The sequence below is a fragment of the Azolla caroliniana genome, unplaced genomic scaffold (assembly GCF_043228905.1).
Source record: "Azolla caroliniana isolate FFs.n. ecotype wild unplaced genomic scaffold, voAzoCaro1.0.p SCAF_20, whole genome shotgun sequence".
Classification (NCBI taxonomy): Eukaryota; Viridiplantae; Streptophyta; class Polypodiopsida; order Salviniales; family Salviniaceae; genus Azolla; species Azolla caroliniana.
The window spans coordinates 9,134,946-9,156,544 of record NW_028230455.1 but is presented as its reverse complement, the minus strand read 5'-3'; the positions used below and the strand labels follow the sequence as shown (position 1 = coordinate 9,156,544).

General features: G+C 38.6%; 3 protein-coding genes and 1 long non-coding RNA gene across 4 annotated transcripts; 2 read left to right on the top strand and 2 right to left on the bottom strand.

Annotated features, from left to right (window-relative positions):
• Positions 1 to 2,127: 2,127 nt before the first annotated feature.
• LOC147850922 (monosaccharide-sensing protein 2-like) lies at positions 2,128 to 6,950 on the bottom strand. The gene is made up of 5 exons (XM_087335725.1): positions 6,783 to 6,950; positions 4,958 to 5,524; positions 3,490 to 4,472; positions 3,193 to 3,380; positions 2,128 to 2,854 (listed from the first exon to the last, which is right to left on the bottom strand). The coding sequence occupies exons 1-5, from the start codon at positions 6,865 to 6,867 to the stop codon at positions 2,371 to 2,373; spliced, it is 2,307 nt and encodes a 768-aa protein (XP_087191851.1). The 5' UTR covers positions 6,868 to 6,950; the 3' UTR covers positions 2,128 to 2,370.
• A 4,258-nt stretch (positions 6,951 to 11,208) lies between these two features.
• Positions 11,209 to 14,732, bottom strand: LOC147850920 (small ribosomal subunit protein eS7z-like). The gene is made up of 6 exons (XM_087336012.1): positions 14,625 to 14,732; positions 14,411 to 14,495; positions 12,928 to 13,001; positions 12,727 to 12,850; positions 11,883 to 12,065; positions 11,209 to 11,691 (listed from the first exon to the last, which is right to left on the bottom strand). The coding sequence occupies exons 2-6, from the start codon at positions 14,483 to 14,485 to the stop codon at positions 11,569 to 11,571; spliced, it is 579 nt and encodes a 192-aa protein (XP_087192138.1). The 5' UTR covers positions 14,486 to 14,495; positions 14,625 to 14,732; the 3' UTR covers positions 11,209 to 11,568.
• LOC147850921 (uncharacterized) lies at positions 11,681 to 12,041 on the top strand. Its single transcript, XR_015531635.1, has 2 exons — positions 11,681 to 11,762; positions 11,860 to 12,041. It is a non-coding gene; the product is annotated as an uncharacterized LOC147850921 (long non-coding RNA).
• A 2,476-nt stretch (positions 14,733 to 17,208) lies between the features above and the next one.
• Positions 17,209 to 21,006, top strand: LOC147850919 (pentatricopeptide repeat-containing protein At5g27110-like). Its single transcript, XM_087335458.1, has one exon. The coding sequence runs from the start codon at positions 17,452 to 17,454 to the stop codon at positions 20,800 to 20,802; it is 3,351 nt and encodes a 1,116-aa protein (XP_087191584.1). The 5' UTR covers positions 17,209 to 17,451; the 3' UTR covers positions 20,803 to 21,006.
• Positions 21,007 to 21,599: the final 593 nt, after the last annotated feature.

Here is a 21,599-nt window from a genome sequence, read left to right as displayed (position 1 = left end):
CACATCACCTATAAAAAGGAATCAAGGGCTATGAAGGAATTAAGTTAAGAAAATCAAATAATTAATCAAACAAGTTAGCTCGAGTGGGAAGTATCTTGTCTCTTGAAATTGAAGTTAAGGGTTCAGATGCGGAGTTTGGTAAATAAAAGTTCCATCTCTATGATCGAGCATTGTAACTTTGGTAAAGTCTTGTATTCTTAATATAAAACATGTTCTTATCGTATACTCTTGCTTCTTAAATCATACTCTTGCTTCTTAAATCATACTTTGTCTATACCTCTTGTCCTTGCTCGTCTCTCTCTTGCACATTATTTTTATCTCTTATTCTTCCTATCCTTAATCTCGGTGACATCGTAGCACAAACCTTCTAAATTTTTGCTCAAACTCCCCTTACCCCAAGTCCCTGTAACTTCGCCACACGAACCACGACTACCTAGACAACGCTTTTTGGTGATGGAACTCAAGTCCTTTGATATGGTTCGTAGAAATTTATACATTTAACATTACTAATCAGGTCTTCTATGTATACGAGGTTATCAATGGGTCAAGCAGGTTTGTTGATGTATGATTTTAACATTTGTCTTGATGATGCATCACAATCTACTTCACAATTCTCGTTGTTGGATTTTTCTAAGCAAATTGTTTGGGACAAATATACATAGGAGGTTTTGAAGTTGGATACATGGAAATGATTTCAATCTATACAATATTAGGAAACTGGGAGTATATTGGACCAAATGTATATGATGCATCATGAGTCCTTTTTGCAAGAGATTCATAACGTGCTAGTGGGGATCATTTCCTCACATGTATAATTAGGTTTTTTAATGTGTTTGGAGGACATCCCTCTACCTACATAGTTAGAGAAAACCAAGAAATTGTAACATTGGGTTTTACATGCAATTAATAATAATTGTGTGCTTTTACCAAAAAACTTGATAAAAGAAGAGAGTTGCATGCATCCCACGCTAGAGTGAATGTGGTATGCCAAAATATTGATGGAACTTTCTTTCAATACAAATTCCCAAGTAATTACAAATTTTACAAATCGTTTTGGCCAAGAATGTTGCCTAAATGATGAGATGAGGCAACCACAATTAACGTTATTAGAATCAATCAAGGATAATTTTTTGTCATGATCACATTGGATGAGGATATCAAGGAAGAGGACGAGTGTGCATTATCACATCTCTCAAATGACAAAAGTTTAGGTTGGGATAGAATTTCAAATGAGTTTGTTAAAGCTTCCGTTCAACAACTCAAAGGCCCTCTTACAATTCATGAAATCTGGTCTCATTAAGCTTAGACCAAAAGTTGATTCTCTTGTTTCGTTTGGTCAATGAAGACCGACATCATTTAATGGTTGCGTTGTACAATATTTTTGCCAAAGTAGTAGCAATTCAACTTCAAATGGTGTTACCATCTATGGTCCATCCTATACAATATGGGTTTATTGAGGGAAGGCCATCCTTCATAACATTTTGAAGGCCCAAATGATCATGGAGTATGCAAAGGAATCAAAACAAGAAATTATAATGATACAACTAGATATAGAGAAGGCTTGTGCTCATGTAAGTTGATCTTTTGTTACCCAATTTATGTCTCATTTGGTACAAGAATGTCTGAACTCACTTTAAAGTTGAGGTTAGCTATAGTCTTACATGTTATACACCATATATCTATGAAACATTAAGGAAGAATTTCCCATTCATATTGCAATCTTGGTTATGTATCATCCCACATACTCACTCAAGTTGCAACAATAAATCTTTGCCCATTAAAACTCTCAACAATGCGTATTTATTTGGCCCAAAAGAAAATCTTGCCCATTCTTCAAGCTCAACAAATCCACAATTAATTTACTGAGGTCTTTTCTTTGGAGCATTTTTGGGTGGCTCCACCTATTAGTATATTACCACTCTCTTTCGGTTTTTAGAAGTACATCATAATAGACCTATCTGGAAACCACTGATGCGAGGAAAAAATGAACCATGAAGAATCGATACAGCCTATGAGAATCAAGAACAATGAGAAAATAATGCAAACATATGCCCTTCAATGCTTAATGGGAGACAATGAACAAAAAAAGAGCAGTTGTCAAAAGTTCTGATGAGTTAGAAACTGATATCAGATCCAAAAACATCAGTTGTAACAAAAACTTGGAGAAGGATTATACATTCAAGTAGCCATTATTTGAGAGGCAATATATGAGTATTTGCCATCTAATGAATGCAGATATGCCAGTCATGGTGATTTTTCCAATGTGATCATGTCTTGCTACTCTGTGTTTATAGAGCAACATAATTTAAGGTTCTCGGTAGAAGACAGTTTCTTTGGACAACAAAATTCGAACTTCAGTCACTTGTGTGATCACATGTCAGCTTTCTTCTCCGTCTCCTTACTATTATTCTTCGCTGCGTTCGATTTCTTTCTGTCCGCGGCTCTTATCGAAAAGATCTCCACGATGACCTCTAATGGCATGCCTTTGGTTTCAGGTACCTTCACATACACAAAGATCCACGCGACTATACAGAAGAAGGCGAAGAACGCAAAGGTCATCGCAGTCCCGAGAGTGGCATCCAAGGACGGGAATAGTTCGGTCACTAGTATGTTAGTCACCCACATGGCGGTCTGGCATATCCCGATGCAAATGCCTCTCACCCTCGTCGGGAATATCTCGGCACACAACATGTTGGGAATGGGCCCGAACCCCGTTACGAAGAAGATAACGTACACGACAAAGCCCAGGAATGATACCGACGAGAAGACAGCATCGCTCGTGGGTACAACACTGATGATGATGAGGCATGACAATGCTAGCACTAGGATGGGGATGGTGATCAAAAGTATTTTTCTGCAAAATAGATTCCAATTCAGTGGGTAATAAATAAGTTCCTCCTCATACATAAGAGAGAATGGAACATATAATATATACATTATACATTATGTTTTTGACAAGCATTCTACATTATGTTTTTGACAAGCATTATACATTATGTTTTTGACAAGCATTATACATTATGTTTTTGACAAGCATTATACATTATGTTTTTGACAAGCATTATGCATATGTTTTTGACAAGAATTAGTTGGTGATTCAACTGCTCTTTCCAAGTACTTGTATGAATTATATATGCTAGTTAGTTACATGTTGTCTTAGAGTAATAGACATGCTGCAAATCAATTGGTTACCTCCTCCCCACTACATCCATTAGCCTCATTGACACTAGAATGAAAGGAATGGCTAATAGCTGGGTGGCAGCACTGGCGAGAATGGAGGCGGATTCGGACCCAATCCCCATACTCGACAGCAACACATCCGCTCCCGACTCCTGAAGTATCTCCGGGGCGAAGTTTAGAACCGCATTGATGCCCCCAAACTTTTGGCGAAAAATTTACGATAATTATATAGCCATTTGTTAGGTGAGTCTTCTAGGACATATTTAACTCAACAAATTTGATTCAAGGAGAAGGCAAAGGAGGTTCAACCTGCTCAAGTATCTGCAACGTGACGCCGACCATGAGAGCCTCTCTCACACCGCCTTCGAATAGCTCGGACCACGATGGTTTCCTTTGGGCTGATTCCGCGGGATGTACCACCGCAGGTCCAACTTGGTTCTCTAAAGCAAAATCCTTCACGCTGTACTGAGATGGCCGACTAACTATAGCTACGGCAGGGACGGAATGATACACTTCATGCTCCTCATGACCAGGACCATGGTGATCATGAAGTGTATGCGACGATTCCATGTGAGCTCCATCTCCATAATTCTCGAACAGAAATACCTTCTTGTAGCTTCCAGCAGTTTGCCCACTAGGTATGTTGCCATCACTAGTTTCAATGGAATCGGACCACATCCAACCCACACGCCAACCACCGCCGATGTCGGCACTGCTAACTGACCCAACAATATGGTTGCCATGTTGGCCACTTATACCTGGAGACCTAATTCCTAATGTAGGGTCGACTATGTCCGGGTTATCGTTGGAATGACGAGCGCGTCTTGAGAGTAAAGGACTAGTTAGATCCCCATCTCCGTAATCACTCTCGGCATTGCCAATATCGTGATCGTGTAAGTCTTCTTCATGTGGCCTCCTTATCGCATTCTCTTCATTATCTTCATCTTCAAACTCAAGCCGACGATGGTCCACGAAAGAGCCCTTTAAGCTTCCCATGAAGCCGACCATTGGGTCCATGAAATTGGGAAAACTTCCGAGGCTCGATAATTGATGAGCAACACTTGTGGGCCTCGAAAGGATTACGCCCTGAGATGAAGTGCGACTAGAGATGGGCTTCGCGATGAATTGCGTCTCCCCATTTTGGGCGACAATTTTAAGATGAGGTTCTTCTTCACCACCAAGGTTCTCTTCATCGAAATCTTTCACCAAATTCTCGGCCGGCTCGATGATGTACTCTTCCAAGGCTGGATCTTCACCCACATCCAGTCCCTCCACTAGAAGAGCCATTTCTCCTGGTGAAATGACATTAAAAGAGAGAAGTAACCTGAGGTATGATCATGAATTAAAAAAAGGACAGAGACATTACACGCAAATTAAAGTGGCATGGAATAAATTACCGGGTGAAAATTAAGCATTTTCTTTCTCACATGAAAGGTTATTGTATACCAAGCAGAAATGATGAAGACATTGATGAAATCTATTGAAAATTAAGGTATGTCTTTCTAATTACGTGAAAGGTTATTGCATATAACAAACACAAATGATGAACCCATTGATCAAATTTAGTTATAATTGTGTCATGAACACAAATAACTTGAATACGATGATGAAATCTAACATAAGTAACAGCGAATGCATTGACCAAATCTAAACATAAGTAACAATTCAGTACAAGTTTTTACGAAATGATCCTGATTAAGCTTGATCTTTAAAAGGAACATTTCGAAACAATATTTGCTACATGTTGGTGAACAAGAAATTTGACATAAAACCTTACCTGACACATCTTCTTTATTCCGGAGTCGTTGTAAGACTTGCTTTGCTTCTCTCGTACGGCCCTTACTGACGAGCCACCTCGGAGACTCAGGTAGAAAAAAGAAAGCTATGGCTAAGTAAATGGCCGACGGGATGAGCATGACCCCTAACATCAACCTCCAGCTGGGATCGGTGGTAAGCGAGATGAAAAATACCATACAATACGCTAGAAATACGCCCGATGTGCCTAAGAGTTGCGGTAGAGTGTTCAATTCTCCACGGATTTCGGCCGGAGAGACTTCCGAAATGTAGAGCGGGGCTGTTGTCACGGCTAGGCCCACCCCGACCCCATCGATCAGGCGCGCTACCACCAGCAAGTATACATTGGGGGACCATAGCATGAGCAAAGCACCAAGACAATACAATGTGGCAGATATGCACAGAATCGGGCGTCGGCCAAGCCGATCTGCACCCGGCCCTGCGAATGTGGTGCTAATAGCAGCACCTACTAGGGAGGCCGCGACAATGAAGCCTTCGAGGATGGTGCGCGTGTCCAATCCGAACTCGGGAATGATGTACAGCAGGGCTCCTGCACATTGCAAAAGATTGTTGTGTGAGTACAACCAAATTCGTTGGATGGAACTTATAGACTCATACTTTGGACTATTCCAAGAGACTCTCGGACAAGTTCCCCCCCCCCCCCCCATTCATCGGTTATGGCTTGTAACATTTAACGATTTGATTTTATAAGAGAGGCCACACCGAATGTTTGGAGACACAAATTGATTGGTAGGGTTGTTGACAAACGTTACTTGTGGGTTTGTTCGCAAACTTGTACAGTAGTTATGGTGGGTTTGGTTTAGGGTTTAGGGTTTACATGGAAGTTGATAACATATTGGATTGTTACATATGTTTCAATTGTGTGTAGATAGAATATGTGATTAGACATAGTGGACACATCAAGATGCCATTTATTTGTCACACATACATTTACAAATAAGTAGATATAGATATCTTTGTATGATCCACGGGAAACTGGTTACGATCTATGAGACGGAGACTAGCCCATGGAGAGTGTCAAGCTTGGGTTTTCTCTCAATTTTATGACTTTGATGCTATGGTGTATCAGTACGTAATGCATGCATGCATGCATGCATGCATGTATGTATGTATGTATGTATGTATGAATGAATGAATGTATGTATGTATGTATAAATGTACATGTATGTAATGTATGTATGTATGTATGTATGTATGTATGTATGAATGAATGTATGTATGTATAAATGTACATGTATGTAATGTATGTATGTATGTATGTGCAATACAATAGTTTCGTGAAATACTGCAAAAATTAGAAAGCAATTAGATTATATCATCCTCCGCTATAATGTCCCCCGAACTAAAAAGGAAATGCCGCGTTTGGGGTGTTTCAGTAGTGATCCATGTTGATATGATTTCACTAGATTTGATTTGATGCTCAAGAATTTTACTGATGGACGTCTCAAAATTCAAGGGTGCACAACCTAGATTATGATTGTGACTAAAGAAGCGTGTGTAGTGTGAATGGGGGTAGGATTGACAATATTGTGTGGAAGCCAAAGCCCCCAACGGTGATCCATGATCATGGAAGATGTATTAAGTTCTTAGGGTTTTTAGAGACAGAATTAAGGGTTTATGTGATAGATAAAAAGATTCGGTTTAGGGTACAGATTATTGTCGAGACAGAAAATTCAAGGGTTTATGTGGTAGTAGATGTATAATAGGGGGTTTAGGGTGGATTATTGTCGAGACAGAATTAGGGTTTATGTGGTAGTAGATACATCATACAGTAGAGAATAGATTGCCTGCAAGAGTTGCACTATCCCATCCGTTGAGCATGTTTCCGATGGCAGCACCAGAAGCAACCAGCCTCGTCGCCCTCATCTTCATCGTCTTCTTCCTCCCCCTCCTCCTCCTCCTCTTCTTCTTCTTCTTCTGATTCTTCTGATTCTTCTGATGAATCTTTTTCTGCTGCTGCTTATTATTATTATTATTCGACGTTTTATGTATCTCTAGTAGACTTGTGAACTTCTTCCAGATCTCCTTTCATAACCTTTCTTTCTTCCAAGTCTGACTGTATCTTTTGAAAACCACTGTTGCCCTAAGAAATACTAGCTCTGTCTCTCTCTCTTTCTCTCTAATTATATATATGTGCGTGTGTGTGTGTGTGTGTGTGTGTATATACTCTTATACTAGTTATAAGAAATCAAAGCTGCAGACAGTTTCTATAAACCAAATTGTACACGGGAATGGCTTCGAATCAGACCACTCCTCTGTACACAGGAAGAGGAGCAGAAGCAGAAGCAGAAGCAGAGAAGGAAGAAGAAGGAGGAGAGAGAGAGAGAGAGAGAGAGAGAGAGAGACAGGGCATGTGTTCTTCCTTTGAGAATATATAATTTGGTATATTAAGATCTAGAGCAACAGGTCAAGCTTAGCTCGATGATGGACAGTCATGGTATATCTATCAGTAATTGGCAAGGCGTGCGGAATTACAAATGAATTAATCGATTCCATCGTTACCCCCCCCATGATCTTCACCACCACCACCACCACCACCACCATCATCTGCAGCAACAGAAAGCACGATCTGTATACCTATATATATATACTTACACCGTATATTTATGTATATATACATATACATATACCTGTAAACATACATATATGCATGTACTGTGTACATACATACATATATCTTATATGCATGTACATACATATATATATGTATATGTGTTTATAAATAGTGTGTATTGTTTTTTCCAAAGAAGATATCCTTCTTTCATTAGTGTAAAAAAAAAAACAAAAAACACATTTTACAAGGTTTTTGATTCCTTTGTGATCGAGCCATTTTGGTGGCTGAAAGTGGCAAGAAAGGAGTGTCATTCTTGGAGGTCAATGTATAAATAGTACATATATATATATAATAATATGTGTGTGTGTGTGTGTGTGTGTGTGTGTGTGTGTGTGAGCGTGTACAAATGTATATACACATACACCATGTGTATTTGTGTATATAATACATACATACACATACACATGTATGTATGTATGTATGCCTTTGAGATGGGGACTTTGAAGCTCTAGTTATGGAAGCCCACACAATCGATATATTTGTCCACACTTATCGTGATACAATACAAAGGAAACATATACCATTGGCAATATTCCTCCATAAAGCATCTCTCGTAAGGGTGATTGCCCAATCATAGCCCTTAGAGCACTTAAAACATACAGCCCGGAATGGAAGACAATATTGCCAATCCATGCCTACCATACACCATCACCAAATTATGAGCTTTCTCATTCCTGAACCCTCATTAACTTCTCCTCCATTCACTCATGCTTATGAATGCTTTTATGATTGGCAACATTTGTTCTTACGTTAGGAAGGAAGACGCCCACTACTAACAAATGTCATGTAATGTTAGGATGGATACTAAATGACAAAGAAATATATAGTGTACTATAAATACTCATCAACCATATAATATCAACATACACATTATCAATCCTATAACCATTGGCCAATGCTTGCATGCAAATATCGGTCCTATCCACCTATCTTTCCTAAAGCAATAAGCGCTTAATTCTAGGAGCTTTTCAATAGATATAACGGCATAGTGTGCTCCAACTCATTGGGCGGTGTAGTAGTCTTGAACTACTTGGCTTGTGATTAAACCCCTAAATAGATATAATTCCTTGGTATCCGTGTACATAGCTATTGACGACTCAAGTATGTGTACTAACTTCATACTATCTCGATCACACGGTCAACATTTACATTTTACGATCACTTGGACTTTATCATGGAATGTCACATTAGCGTATTACCCAATGTTCCACAAAAAAAGTTTATTTGATCAATTGGAGTTCCATCTTAATACTCAATCTTCTACAAGATAGTTCCTCAATTACCAAACTTCTTCTCTAGACAATAATTGGATATCATGTTAAAAACTTGTGTATTTCTATTGGACTATTTATGTATACTATAAAATATATTGATTATTTAATGCATATTATAAAATGTGTTGGCCACCCTCTTGATATGGAGATGCACATTACAAATGGGTTTGTGAAGTTTAGTTTGCATAGTTTCTACTTCCTAATAGGTTCAACTATCCTAACCTTGTCATATTTATTGGCACTTTGACTTGCATACGGTATCGTCATGAGCTAACCAATTGTCCCAAGCTTATTTAACGTTTGACCAATGTTAGGATTTGATGTGCAGCCTACAATTTCATGGGACGCTCAGTTTTTAGAATATAGTAGTCTTAATGGAATGCCAAATATTCAATTATCGACATATGTCATTTTCAATTATGCAATTCTTCTATTCTTCAAATCCTTCTAAGCTTCAACGCATTTGCCCCACATAACCTCGTCAAATTTGGTCCCATATGATGTATTCATGCTTACAAATGTCAATCAATATTGGGGATGGATGGTAGCACTCCATTCCATTGCCACGATGTCCCTCCCAAGGTAGGATCAACCCTTGGGTTTTATTGCATACTCCATATGTACTAAACTTAAATCTAGGAAAGAAAGAAATACATGTGCATGCCCCACTCCTCCCCCCTCGATCCATCCATGTCACCCATTGATGACAATACTTCATGTGTCAGCCGACCTTCAAAAGACGACCACATGCACCAACGTTCTTTCCTTTTTTTTCTTTTTTTCCAAAAATCAACATTCTTTCCTTTCTTTGAGATTGCATGGACTTCCTTCAATATACAACCAGAGAAACAATTATAAGACAAGGTAACTACACCTCTTTATTAAAAAATCTCGTAGTAGTTAACCATTCAAACAAAACTCTCCGAAGCACTTCATCCTTCATAACTTGGATTAAGTAGAGGCAAGTAGTTCTAGGGGTGATGTTACCCCTCCCACATACATTTATATTTCCATCCATTCATTCATCCATATGAACCCATTCATCAATATTACAATAATCTTCCAAGAGTAATGTATGTTTTTATCTCTAAAAAAATATCTTCTCCTCCTCATAGTAAAGGATCATGTTTCTCCTTTACATTCTTCTTGATTAATCAATGCACATAAATCCTTCCCAAAATAATTGCATAAGACTTGTAACCAATCTTTTGCAAATGCATTTGTCTTCACCAAAAGATTACCACGGTACTCCCTAGACAAAAGAGATTTGCATCTTCAAATATATCAAGAGCATTCTTTAAATGATCACATGGCGTAGAATTCTCAATTTTCTTATATAGCCTTGACAAAAGTGGATCATATGTGCATTTTCCATGTAATACATTTATTGTATATTGACTTCATCACCTCAAACCAAACGTAGTTGTTGGTCGATGCTTCTATTGTTGCCTTGTTCTTTAGCTTCGTGTTTTCATTCTACTTCGTTATTCTTGTGGTACCCATGTCCTCACTTTTTTTTAGAGTATGTCTAGGAATTTGTTTGACCTCTTCTTCAATCTATTTCTCAAGCTTTTGCTCCATCATTTGTTGGTCCGTTTATCTTTTCCCCATTAGTAGTGAATTTTGAATGGTATAACATTAGATTAGTACTCAAAGAGTTACAAAGGAATAAAGTGCTATGAACATCTCCCACATTTTTCAAACATGAATCATATCTAAATCACAACATCCAAATGCTAGGACCCTCTACATATTACTATAAACAATATGAACTGAAATGTCTCAATATACCATTTCCCTTAGAAATTATAGTAGTGGTTGTGTTTTGATTTGGACAGTCATTTTACAAATGAACATATTTTCCCTCCATGTGCTGACAGGTAAATGTTACCAAAAAGTTCAAGTGCTATGCCATGTTAAGGCCTCGGACAAGGGTACCACAGCCTCATCTAATTCACCATCAAATGTTACCACTGCATTTCTCCCTGTCATACACCAGCAAATGCAACAATAACATACTTATTGCAGTGCACAGGGCCCCCAGGGTCTTCATTTAACTACAGAACCTGCATTTGCATCACGTCACTAAAGAGCAGTCATTGGAAGACCTCAATGAGCATGCTTTTAAAACATTACCTCTTTACCTTTCTCATAAAACAATTCCAAATGGATTCATACACACATTTCGAATACAAACTTTCTTTTGGTATAGGTTTCCAATCTAGAATTCTGTGACATTTTAAAAAGCAGCACCAAGACAGGAGTATACCTTCCAGCAGTCATTAACTAAAAGACATTAACATTAATCGTATAAACTTCAGGAACTGTGAGCGAATTCCTAGCAAAGTTAGGTTTTGGATATGTGCATTACAAATACATACATTGAGTTTCAGAAAGTTCAGATAGATAATAAAGCTCCTCATAGTTAGCACACATCTATAACAAAAAGATTTTGCACATCTGATATTTGAAGCAATAGGATCCCTATTGAATATATTTCCATGCTGCTCATATTTGCCTCACTTCTAGAAATAGATTGCAGAAAAAAGGATGTCTCTAATATATCCTTACAGAGGACAAACGTACACATGATGACTCCATCGATACCTTGAACTCCTACAAAATGAATTTTACACCATAAAGTGCAAAAAAAACTGAAAGCTCAAAAACTATGATAAAATGTCTTTAAGCAGCTTCCTGTACAGGGTACTCGAACACTACTTCTTTTCCAGTTAGCTTCTTATAGGCAACACCAAAAGTCTCTAGCTTATACTCAGTATTGTTCCTCTCCTTTGGGTCCAAATATACCTATACAATTTAGGAAAACAGTCAGGAATAACATTTGAAAACCCAACAATTATTTCACTAATGAAAAAAAAGTCTAATTGTATGAAAACCTGCGCACATTATGCGTGAACCAACAGTTAGGAATGAAATTTGAAAAGCCAACATTTATGTCACTGATGATGAAAAAAGGATCTAATTGTATGAACACATACTCGCATTATGCGTGAACCATCCAGACGGAAACGAACTCTTTTTCCCACAATCTCTGCTGGATAGACTAAATCTTCAAGAATAGCCTCATGAACAGATGTTAATGTACGGCTTCTGGGACGAGCAGTAGCAGTTCCCTTCTTGGGAGGCCTCATAATGCGCCTTGTCGCAATGAAAATGACATCCTGATCAATGGCAAAGAGGCAGATAATTCAATAACAGATCCCAGAGATCATAAAAACGGGATTCCAAAGGTTAATTAATCATATACATCATTAAGAATAAAATAACACAAGATAGGCGACTGAAGGAGCAAACACCAATACAATAGAAAGTAGTTAATAGAGAATAGGAGGAATAGTATACATTTTTACAACCTAAAACACAGCATTCCAGAATATAGTCTAAACCATTAACAATAAGTCATTTATACTTATTTATATGTTGTGAAAAAACCTAATATCTAATCTTTTGTAAAAAGCTAAATGCTTTTTAAGTACCAGTGAAATGTATATGCTTGCATCTACATCATTAGGAGTAAAATAATATGAGATTGGTGACTGAAGGAGCAAACACGAGTAAATTAGAAGATAGCTAATAGCAAAAAGGACTCATAATATATTTTTAGCACCTAAAACACAGCATTCAAGAATATGATTTAAACCATTAACAATAAGTTGTCTACACTTATTTAAATGTGGAAAAAATTAGTATCTAGTCTTCAGTAAATAGCTAAATGCTAAGAACCAGCAAGATGTATATGCTTGATATTTAAATATGCATGTTTCTCTACATAAAATAATATTTTCAATCAAATAAGTAATTGAAGAAGACTCATTGACATACCTTGCCACTGAATTTCTTCTCAAGTTCACGGACAAGACGGTTGTGAATTTTTTTGAATGATTTCCTCAGTCTGTATGGCACATGGATTATGACAGCCTTCCTGCTTCCAGAGATATCTATTTGCCTGAACAGAAGACATGGCATTCCTTAGCCAACTAAAATTAAGTTCAAATAAAGAAGACAAGGATATTAAACTCTTACTTTGCAGAATTGATGAATAGATCCTTTAGGTCACTTCTTAGCTCCTGGTTAGTGTTCTCGAGATCAAAGAGAGCCTTCAAAATAAAAACAAAGAACAATTTAGAAACAAAGAAATTTAGAGGTAGGTAACGTTGCAAATGCAGAATCAGAAGATGATATAAGCTCAAAGTAAGGTTTCAAACTATGCACAGAACTTAGGAACAAATAATTCCAAAGAAAGCCTTCAGTGGACAAAGCAAAACCAATTTTAGAAATAACAACAGATTAGAAGTGTCAGTGATTAGTAATGTTGTATAAACCAAACGGTTTCCAGAAAGAAAACCTTGACAAACAAGGTAGAATTAAACATAGATTTAGATGCAATCAAATAAAAAAACAGTACACGATATATTCCTGATATATCACGATTCAAACAGCTCAACTAAGTTTAAATCAAAGTAATCACAGTAATGCAAGTAATCTCAGTTACAGGTTTTGAAACTGACAAAAAAATTAAGATCTCGGTGAGGTTTAAGACGCAAGTACAAAAGTGAAAACTCGCACGGAGAATCCAGTTGATTCAAGTGTAACCAAAAGAAATTATCACAGGGCACAAATGAACCTGTGCCTAGCCATCAAACTAATCTTAAACAGAAGGAACACTCCAAAGATCACCGTAGACTTGAGAAGGGAGAGCTACAAAACAGGTCTCACATTTCTGATATTTGACAGTGCAGAAACTAGAAAGCATCTGAATTATTGTCTTGTTTTCGAAATAAACACAGAATCCCACAAATCAAAGACTTTTGAAACAAAAAAAAATTGACGACATTTTGAGATACGGAACATGTCATTACAAAACAAGATACCGCAGGTTCTCTGCTAGAAGAAGCGAAATGTATGGACATACACTGTACGTGGATTATTTTGATTTGTACAGTTAAAATGACACCAAACAATACAAATGCAGGCTTTGAAAACAGAGATTTAATTTAGAGGTCAAAGAGTTAACGAACTAGGGAAAAAATTGCCCAAAATGCACCTATTCACATCATGGCCAAACAGAGATTTCAAATGCATAAAGGATCTAGAACCTCAAAAGAAACAACTTAATCGTTCAGAACCCCACAATACCCATGAAACAGCAAAAGCTGGCCACAGACAAGAAATCACCTAACAGTCACCCATTTACATCACGAATATTTTTTTTAACTCGGGGACAAAATGCACTCGTTCACAATTCACATATGTATATTTGTGAGTTGATGCCAAAGAGTGAATTCCGATAGGAGAACAAGAATCTAGAAACCTGAAAAGGTTCAATTAAGATTCCAGTGTTTCACAACACACGTGAAACAACCGATACTGATCATAAAATTTATATGCTTGATCTGAAAAAACTGTCTTCATACCAAACCAATGGGACCAAAGGAAATCTAGAGAAACGCAGCTACATATAAGAACCGAAGCAACACTGGAAACAGATGAAGGAAGAGAGACAAACCTGTGCAACAGACTCTTCAAAATCATCGGGCTCGAGGCCTTTCTCCTTATGGATCTTCTTACGAGCAGTAAACATGGTGACAGATCTGAATACGAGCAAAAGGGAGAGAGAAACAGAGGAAGTAGGTAACGCGTAACAAATCGAGTAAGTAAAAGGAGACAAGAGAAGAGAAACCCGGAGAAAACAGAGAACAGGGCAATGGCTTCCATCTTACCTGCGTGAGGACCGAAGTTCTCGCAGAGACCACCAGAAGAAGAAGAAGAGGAGGAGACGAGGAGAGAAGGAAGGAAATGGAAAAGGGGAGGGGGCAGGGGTCTGTCTAGGGTTTCTCTTTAGATTTTTCCTTTCACATTTGGCCAAAGCCAAAGAGGTGGGGGGGGGGGGGGGGGGTTTGGGAACATACATAGCCTTGTTTCAAAGCTCTTCTTAGAAAATGGCCTCCATAGCCCAAACCTTGTCCGGATTCAATATGTATGTATATGTATGTACATATATATGGATGGATGGATGCATGTGTATGTATGTACTCTTATCTCGTAGTGAACATCGTGGCAAAACGGCCTTCGGACATTACTTTACAGCCAGTAACCCATGAGTCTGACCCATGCCACACTCACTGGTGCAATCATCACCTATATCGAATACTTGAACATCTTGGCCTATCGTAGCGAGATTCGGACGTCGCTTACCATCAATCACCCATGAGTCTAACCATGATACATTAGTGCAATCATCAGTTGTATCGAATATTGAACGGCTTGGCCTTCGAACATTACTTTACAATCAGTAACCCATGAGTCTGACCCATGACACACTCGTTGGTGCAATCATCACCTGTATCAAATACTTGAACATCTTGGCCTATCGTAGCGAGATTCAGACGTCGCTTACCATCAATCACCCATGAGTCTAACCATGATACATTAGTGCAATCATCAGTTGTATTGAATATTGAACAGCTTGGCCTTCGAACATTACTTTATAGTCAGTAACCCATGAGTCTGTCCCATGACACGCTCACTGGTGCAATCATCACCTGTATCGAATACTTGAACATCTTGGCCTATCGTAGCGAGATTCGGACGTCGCTTACCATCAATCACCCATGAGTCTAACCATGACACATTGGTGCAATCATCAGTTGTATCGAATATTGAACAACTTGGCCTATCGCAATGAGATTCAAACGTCACTTAACATCAATCACCCATGAGTCTGACCGTGATACATTGGTGCAATCATCACTTGTATCGAATATTGAACAGCTTGGCCTATTGTTGCAATCAGATTTTGGGATCACCCCATAGTGAACAACGCAATGTCGACTCAACATTTCTAATATTGTTCTTCATCTCTATTGGGGTTATCCACGAGCATGTGACCATGATACAGTTTGCAATCTTCACTCGTATATTGTTACGGGCATGACCATATAATACCCCGTGGTGAGAATTTACCGGAGTATTCTATACACGTGGATAATGAAATGAGGGTAGTTAGGCCTCTATTTATAGCGATACCCAAGGCCCCTAGCCATGTTCACACTTGGCGTAATGGGTTGTCTCAATCCCGAGGATTTAAAAGTAATCCGCCCCTTCTTTACACTCTCGGGTTTTCCACACGTAATGAGGGTAGTTAGGCCTCTATTTATAGCAACACCCTCACACTTATCCACGTGTATAGAATACTACAGTAAATTCTCACCACAGGGTATTATATGGTCATGCCTATAACATATACAATACTACTCACTTAGGTAGATCACCTTGTTGTGAACATATGGGGTCGAATTAACATTTAGATGCCGTTTTGTTGTATGTTGTGGTCATTCATTAGTCTAACCACGATATGTTGTGTGATCACCATGTTTATCCAATATTACTAATCCCAGCATATCATTGCATCCGTCTTTGTATCATCTCATAGTGAGCATATGTGGTGAACTTTCATTTGGAGGATATTGTCATCAATTATAGTCACCCAAGTGTTTGACCACAATACATCATCATTCATATAAAACTCTAAACATTTTGGTCTATCATGGCATTAGATTTGAGAGTGATGTTTTCCAATCAAGAGGAAAAGCCCTTTCTCAATACCCCAAAAACTATAATCGTTGCTTCTTCATCATTCAAGATTCACACATCCTAAATTTGCAACATTGGCTAGGTTTTTTATCAAAGTATTTCAACTATCCTAACCATGTACACGTTTAACTAATTGTTGGATATTAAGATGAGGAAAGAGAATGCCACGTGTCTCCATATGATGTTTACATAATAACACGAGAATGTAAAGGGGTTGCCACATGGGTAAGTGTTACCATCCTTGTTGATACTCTTATACTACCCTTGACCTTTAGACATGATTGTGGAAAAGCATTTTGTCCACTACTAGACTGGCCTAACCTTACATAAACGTCAAAGCTTTGGGATCATGTGTAGTAGTGACATTTGAACATTGTTGCTAAATCTTGCAAAGTTTGGGTTAATTAATCAGATTGAATATCATAATTTAACCACAAAATTTGTGGACATCATGAACTATCTATCTATATCTAGCTCATGATGGCTAGGTAGCATATTCATTTGAGGGCATCAATCTTAATTAGATAAAAACACGATCGAGAGGTGAAGGTAAGGGTGGAAGTTCCACACTCGCCGACAAGTACATAATGCACTCATAAAAAGCAATGAGCAACCACGAGCCCAAGCTCATAATCATGCAATTAAGCATAACGAGGGCTACTACAAGAGCATGATTAAGCTAAAATTAAAGATTGAGAGCATAATTAAGGTTAGCTTTAACCGAGATTAATGAGCCGATATTGCAGTGAGAGATTTAGCTTAATGTAGCTATGCCAGGTGATTAAGGAAAGATTAGCTTAATTGAACATGAAATTTAAACAAGTTTTAAGAAACGAAGAAGAAGCTATGCCGTGATGATCGATCAACATAGAAACAGAGACACGCACGGATGGAGAGAGAGAGAGACAGACATATCCAGAAGTGAACGAACACATGAAGAATTGAAGGAAAACCATGACAAGAGGGTTAAGTATGGAAGAAGATTTGATGTTTGTCTCCTTGCTCAAGTCATGTGCAAAGACGAAGGATCTTAACAAAGGAACCAAATTACACAATGACATCCTCAGAAGAGGGACGTTAGGAAAGAACCCTTACCTAGTTGGTGCTTTGATCACCATGTATGCCAAATGTGGCGCCATTGCAAAAGCTCGAAGAGTACTTGAATCAATCCACAACCAGAATGTAGTCCATTGGAATGCATTAATATCAGGGTATATTCAAAATGGGCAAGTTCAAGAAGCTTTGACCTGTTTTGAACAAATGCAAAGAGAAGGACTCCCTCCCAACCATGTTACTTTCATTTCTGTATTGAAAGCTTGTGGTAGCATAAGAGCTTTAGAGAAGGGTAAAGAAATTCACGATGAGATTGTTAGTAAGGGATTTCTCGAGAAGGATGTCGTCATTGGAACTGCCCTGGTGGATATGTATGCGAAATGCGGTAATCTTGCAAAAGCACAGCAAGTATTAGAGGAGATCCCTTATCGAAATGTGGTCACATGGTCAGCACTTATCTCAGGATATGCTCAACAAGGGAAACTTTATGAAGCTCTAAATTGTTTTGAGAATATGCAAAGTGAAGGTGTCTCTCCAAATATTGTTACCTTCATTTGCATCTTGAAGGCTTGTGGCAATAAAGGAGGTTTAGAGAATGGCAAACAAATTCACGATGAGATTGTAAGTAAAGGTTTGCTCGATGAAACTATTGTGATTGGTAATGCTTTGGTTGATATGTATGCTAAATGTGATATGTTTTCAGAAGCACAAAATGTGCTTGAAAAGCTTCCTTTTCGAGATACAATCTCTTGGTCTTCACTAATTTCAGGATATGCTGAACAGCAGCGGGGTCATGAAGCATTACAATGTTTTGAGCACATGCAAAATGAAGGCCTATCTCCAGATGCAATCACATTTATTTCTATTTTGAAGGCTTGTAGTGACACAAGAGATTTAAAGAAAGGAATATGTATTCATGATGAGCTTTTGAGTACAAAATTGTTGGAGAAAGATGTCATGCTTGGTACAGCATTGGTGGATATGTATGCCAAATGCAATGCATTGGATAAAGCTAAGCAAGTACTCAAACAGCTTCCTGTTAGAGATGTAATATCCTGGAATGCATTTATTGCAGGGTGTGTGCAACATGGGCGATGTCACGAAGCATGGAGTAGTTTTGAATGCATGGAAAGCGAGGGCCTTTCCCCAAATGCAAGCACTTTTGTTTGTTTATTAAAGGCTTGTGGTGCTACAGGGGCTATAAAAGAGGGCATACAAATTCATGAGAAGATTTTGAATGAAGGCTTATTAAAGATGGATATAGTTCTTGGAAATGCTCTAGTGGATATGTATGCCAAATCTGGGATGCTTGCTGAGGCATATAAAGTGCTTGAAGAACTTCCTATGCGAAACTTAGTGTCTTGGAACGCACTAATTGCAGGATATGCTCAATGGGGACAAGGTCAGAAAGCATTAGATTGTTTTGAAATGTTGAAAAGTGAGGGCCTCTCTGCAGATGCCCTCACATTTTCTTGCATAATGAAAGCATGTGGAAGCATGAGAACAATAGACAAGGCTGTCTTAATACATGAGGAGGTTGTGAATAGGGGCTTGTTGGAGAAGGATATTGCTCTTGGTAATGCTTTGGTTGATATGTACACCAAACTTGGTTTGATAGGAAAAGCTCAACAAGTTCTTGAAAACCTTCCTGATCGAGATGTAGTCTCTTGGAACTCACTAATTGCAGGTTATGTTCAACAGGGGCAGTATCACGAAGCATTCATGTATTTCGGATGGATGAAAAACGAAGATCTCTATCCAGATGTGGTGACCTTCATTTGTATCTTAAAGGCGTGTGGAAGTATAGGAGATATAGAGAAGGGCAAACAAATTCATGATGAGATTCTGGGTAGAGGCTTTCTGGAGACAGATGCTGTGCTTGGCACTGCTTTGTTGGATATGTATGCCAAATGTGGTGAACTTGCTAAAGCACACAATCTGCTTGAGGAACTTCCATCCCGAGATATAGTTTCATGGAATTCAGTCATTTCAGGCTATGCCCAACAAGGGCAAGGCTATGGAGCATTAAACACTTTTGAACACATGCAAAATGAGGGCTTGTCACCAAATGAAGTCACTTTCATTTGCCTCTTGAAGGCTTGCGGCAGCGTAGGAGATTTGGAGAAGGGTAAAGAAATTCACAAGCAAGTCAAGTGTAAGGGCTTGTTAGAGAAGGACATTGCACTTGGAAATGCTTTGGTGGACATGTATTGTAAATGTGGCGCGGTTAAAAAAGCACAACAGGTGGCTGAAGAGCTACCTATCCGAAACATTGTCTCTTGGAACACACTTATCGCATCGCATGCTCAACATGGACAATGCCATGAAGCATTCCAGTGTTTCGAGCAACTGCAAAAAGAGGGTTTTTACCCGGATGCGTTAACCTTCGTTTCACTATTGAAGGCATGTGGTAACACAGGAGCTATAGACAAGGGCCAACAAATTCATTACAATTATGTGACCAGGGACTTATTAGAGGAGGACATATCACTTGGAAATGCTTTGGTGGATATGTATGCCAAATGTGGTGCATTTGCAAAGGCACACCAAGTTCTTGAAGAACTTCCTAATCGAAATGTAGTCTCTTGGAATACATTAATCGCAGGATATGCTCAGGAAGGGCAAGGTCATGAAGCTTTAAACTGCTTTGAGCAAATGAAAATTCAAGGTATCTCTCCTGATGAGGTCACATTCCTTGGCGTGCTTAGTTCATGTGGCCACTCAGGACTATTAGAAGAGGCACAATTTCTTTTCAGGAATATGACTGAAAAATATAGCATTGCTCCAAACTTAGAACACCACACATGCATGGTATCAGTTCTTGGATGTGCAGGCCATTTCAACAAGGCACTGTCTGTGATTAAAGCGATGCCGTCTCATGATTATCCTTCAGTTTGGCTAGCATTATTGAGTGCTTGTACAAAATGGGAAAATGAAAAGCTTGGGAAATTGGTTTTTGATCAGATAGTGAAACTAGATTATACTTGTGCTGCAGCTTATGTTTTTATGGCTAATATTTTTGCAGCTGTTGACATGCAAGAGGATGCAGAAAAACTTGACGCTTTGAGACTGGAATATAGTGATGTGAACAAGAAACAAATATGGACTTGGGCATATTCAGATGCGCATCTTGATGATTCGTTTTCTCTGACTACAACTGACTCTCAAAATAAAGAAATGTATGAACTGGTGAAAGCTGCTGCCATCAAAATGCTACATGGAGGATATAATCCGAATGTGTGTTGGGGCTAATAGCAGGGATTATTCAGTTGAGAAAGGGAAAAGTATGACTACCCATGCAGTGACCATTGTTTCAAGGGCCTATGGGATTACAATCGTGATTGGGTTTAGGACCTGGATTCAGATCTCAATGCATCATTAGCTTGAGAGTGCCAGATGGATTTGACCGTTATACTAAGGGTGTTCTCCAGAATAAAATCTCATTGTCTATCAAATCTCATTGTGTGATTATGATGTGTTCATACAAGGATTTAAGCGAGATAGAGAATGGGTGGGTGGCAATAATGATGTGTTCATGCAAGGATTTAAGCGAGATAGAGCATGGGTGGGTGGCAATAATGGTGGTGGAGCGAAGCTATGACAAAATTCAATGAGTGCATCTGGGTGTCCTCGTGTGAATTGAACATGATGAGCAATAAGATTTGGTGTTGGTATAAGAGTTGATTTCCTATGCTTTTGAAGCTTGAGAAAGCTTAAGACAGTTTTGTGTTCAGCCTTATTCATCATTTGCCGATGCTAGTGAAGTCTTCAGAGAAAGCTGACATACTTCTCTCTGATGTGCAAAAGACCATGCAGACTTGCAAGAACAATGGCAAAATGTCCAAAAACTTATTGTCCTTTGGATGGCTGAGTGGTCGACAAGCACTTGCTTGAGCAAGTGATCTCCAGGAACAACCACATGTGGTTCTGCAACAAGAAGCCCAGGTTCAGGTACAGACTACCTTAGAGGAGACCTACCAAGCCAAGGAAGCCGGAGATATAGGATATTCGAAGAGCTCATGACCTCTCTACAACGGCAACAAGAGCTC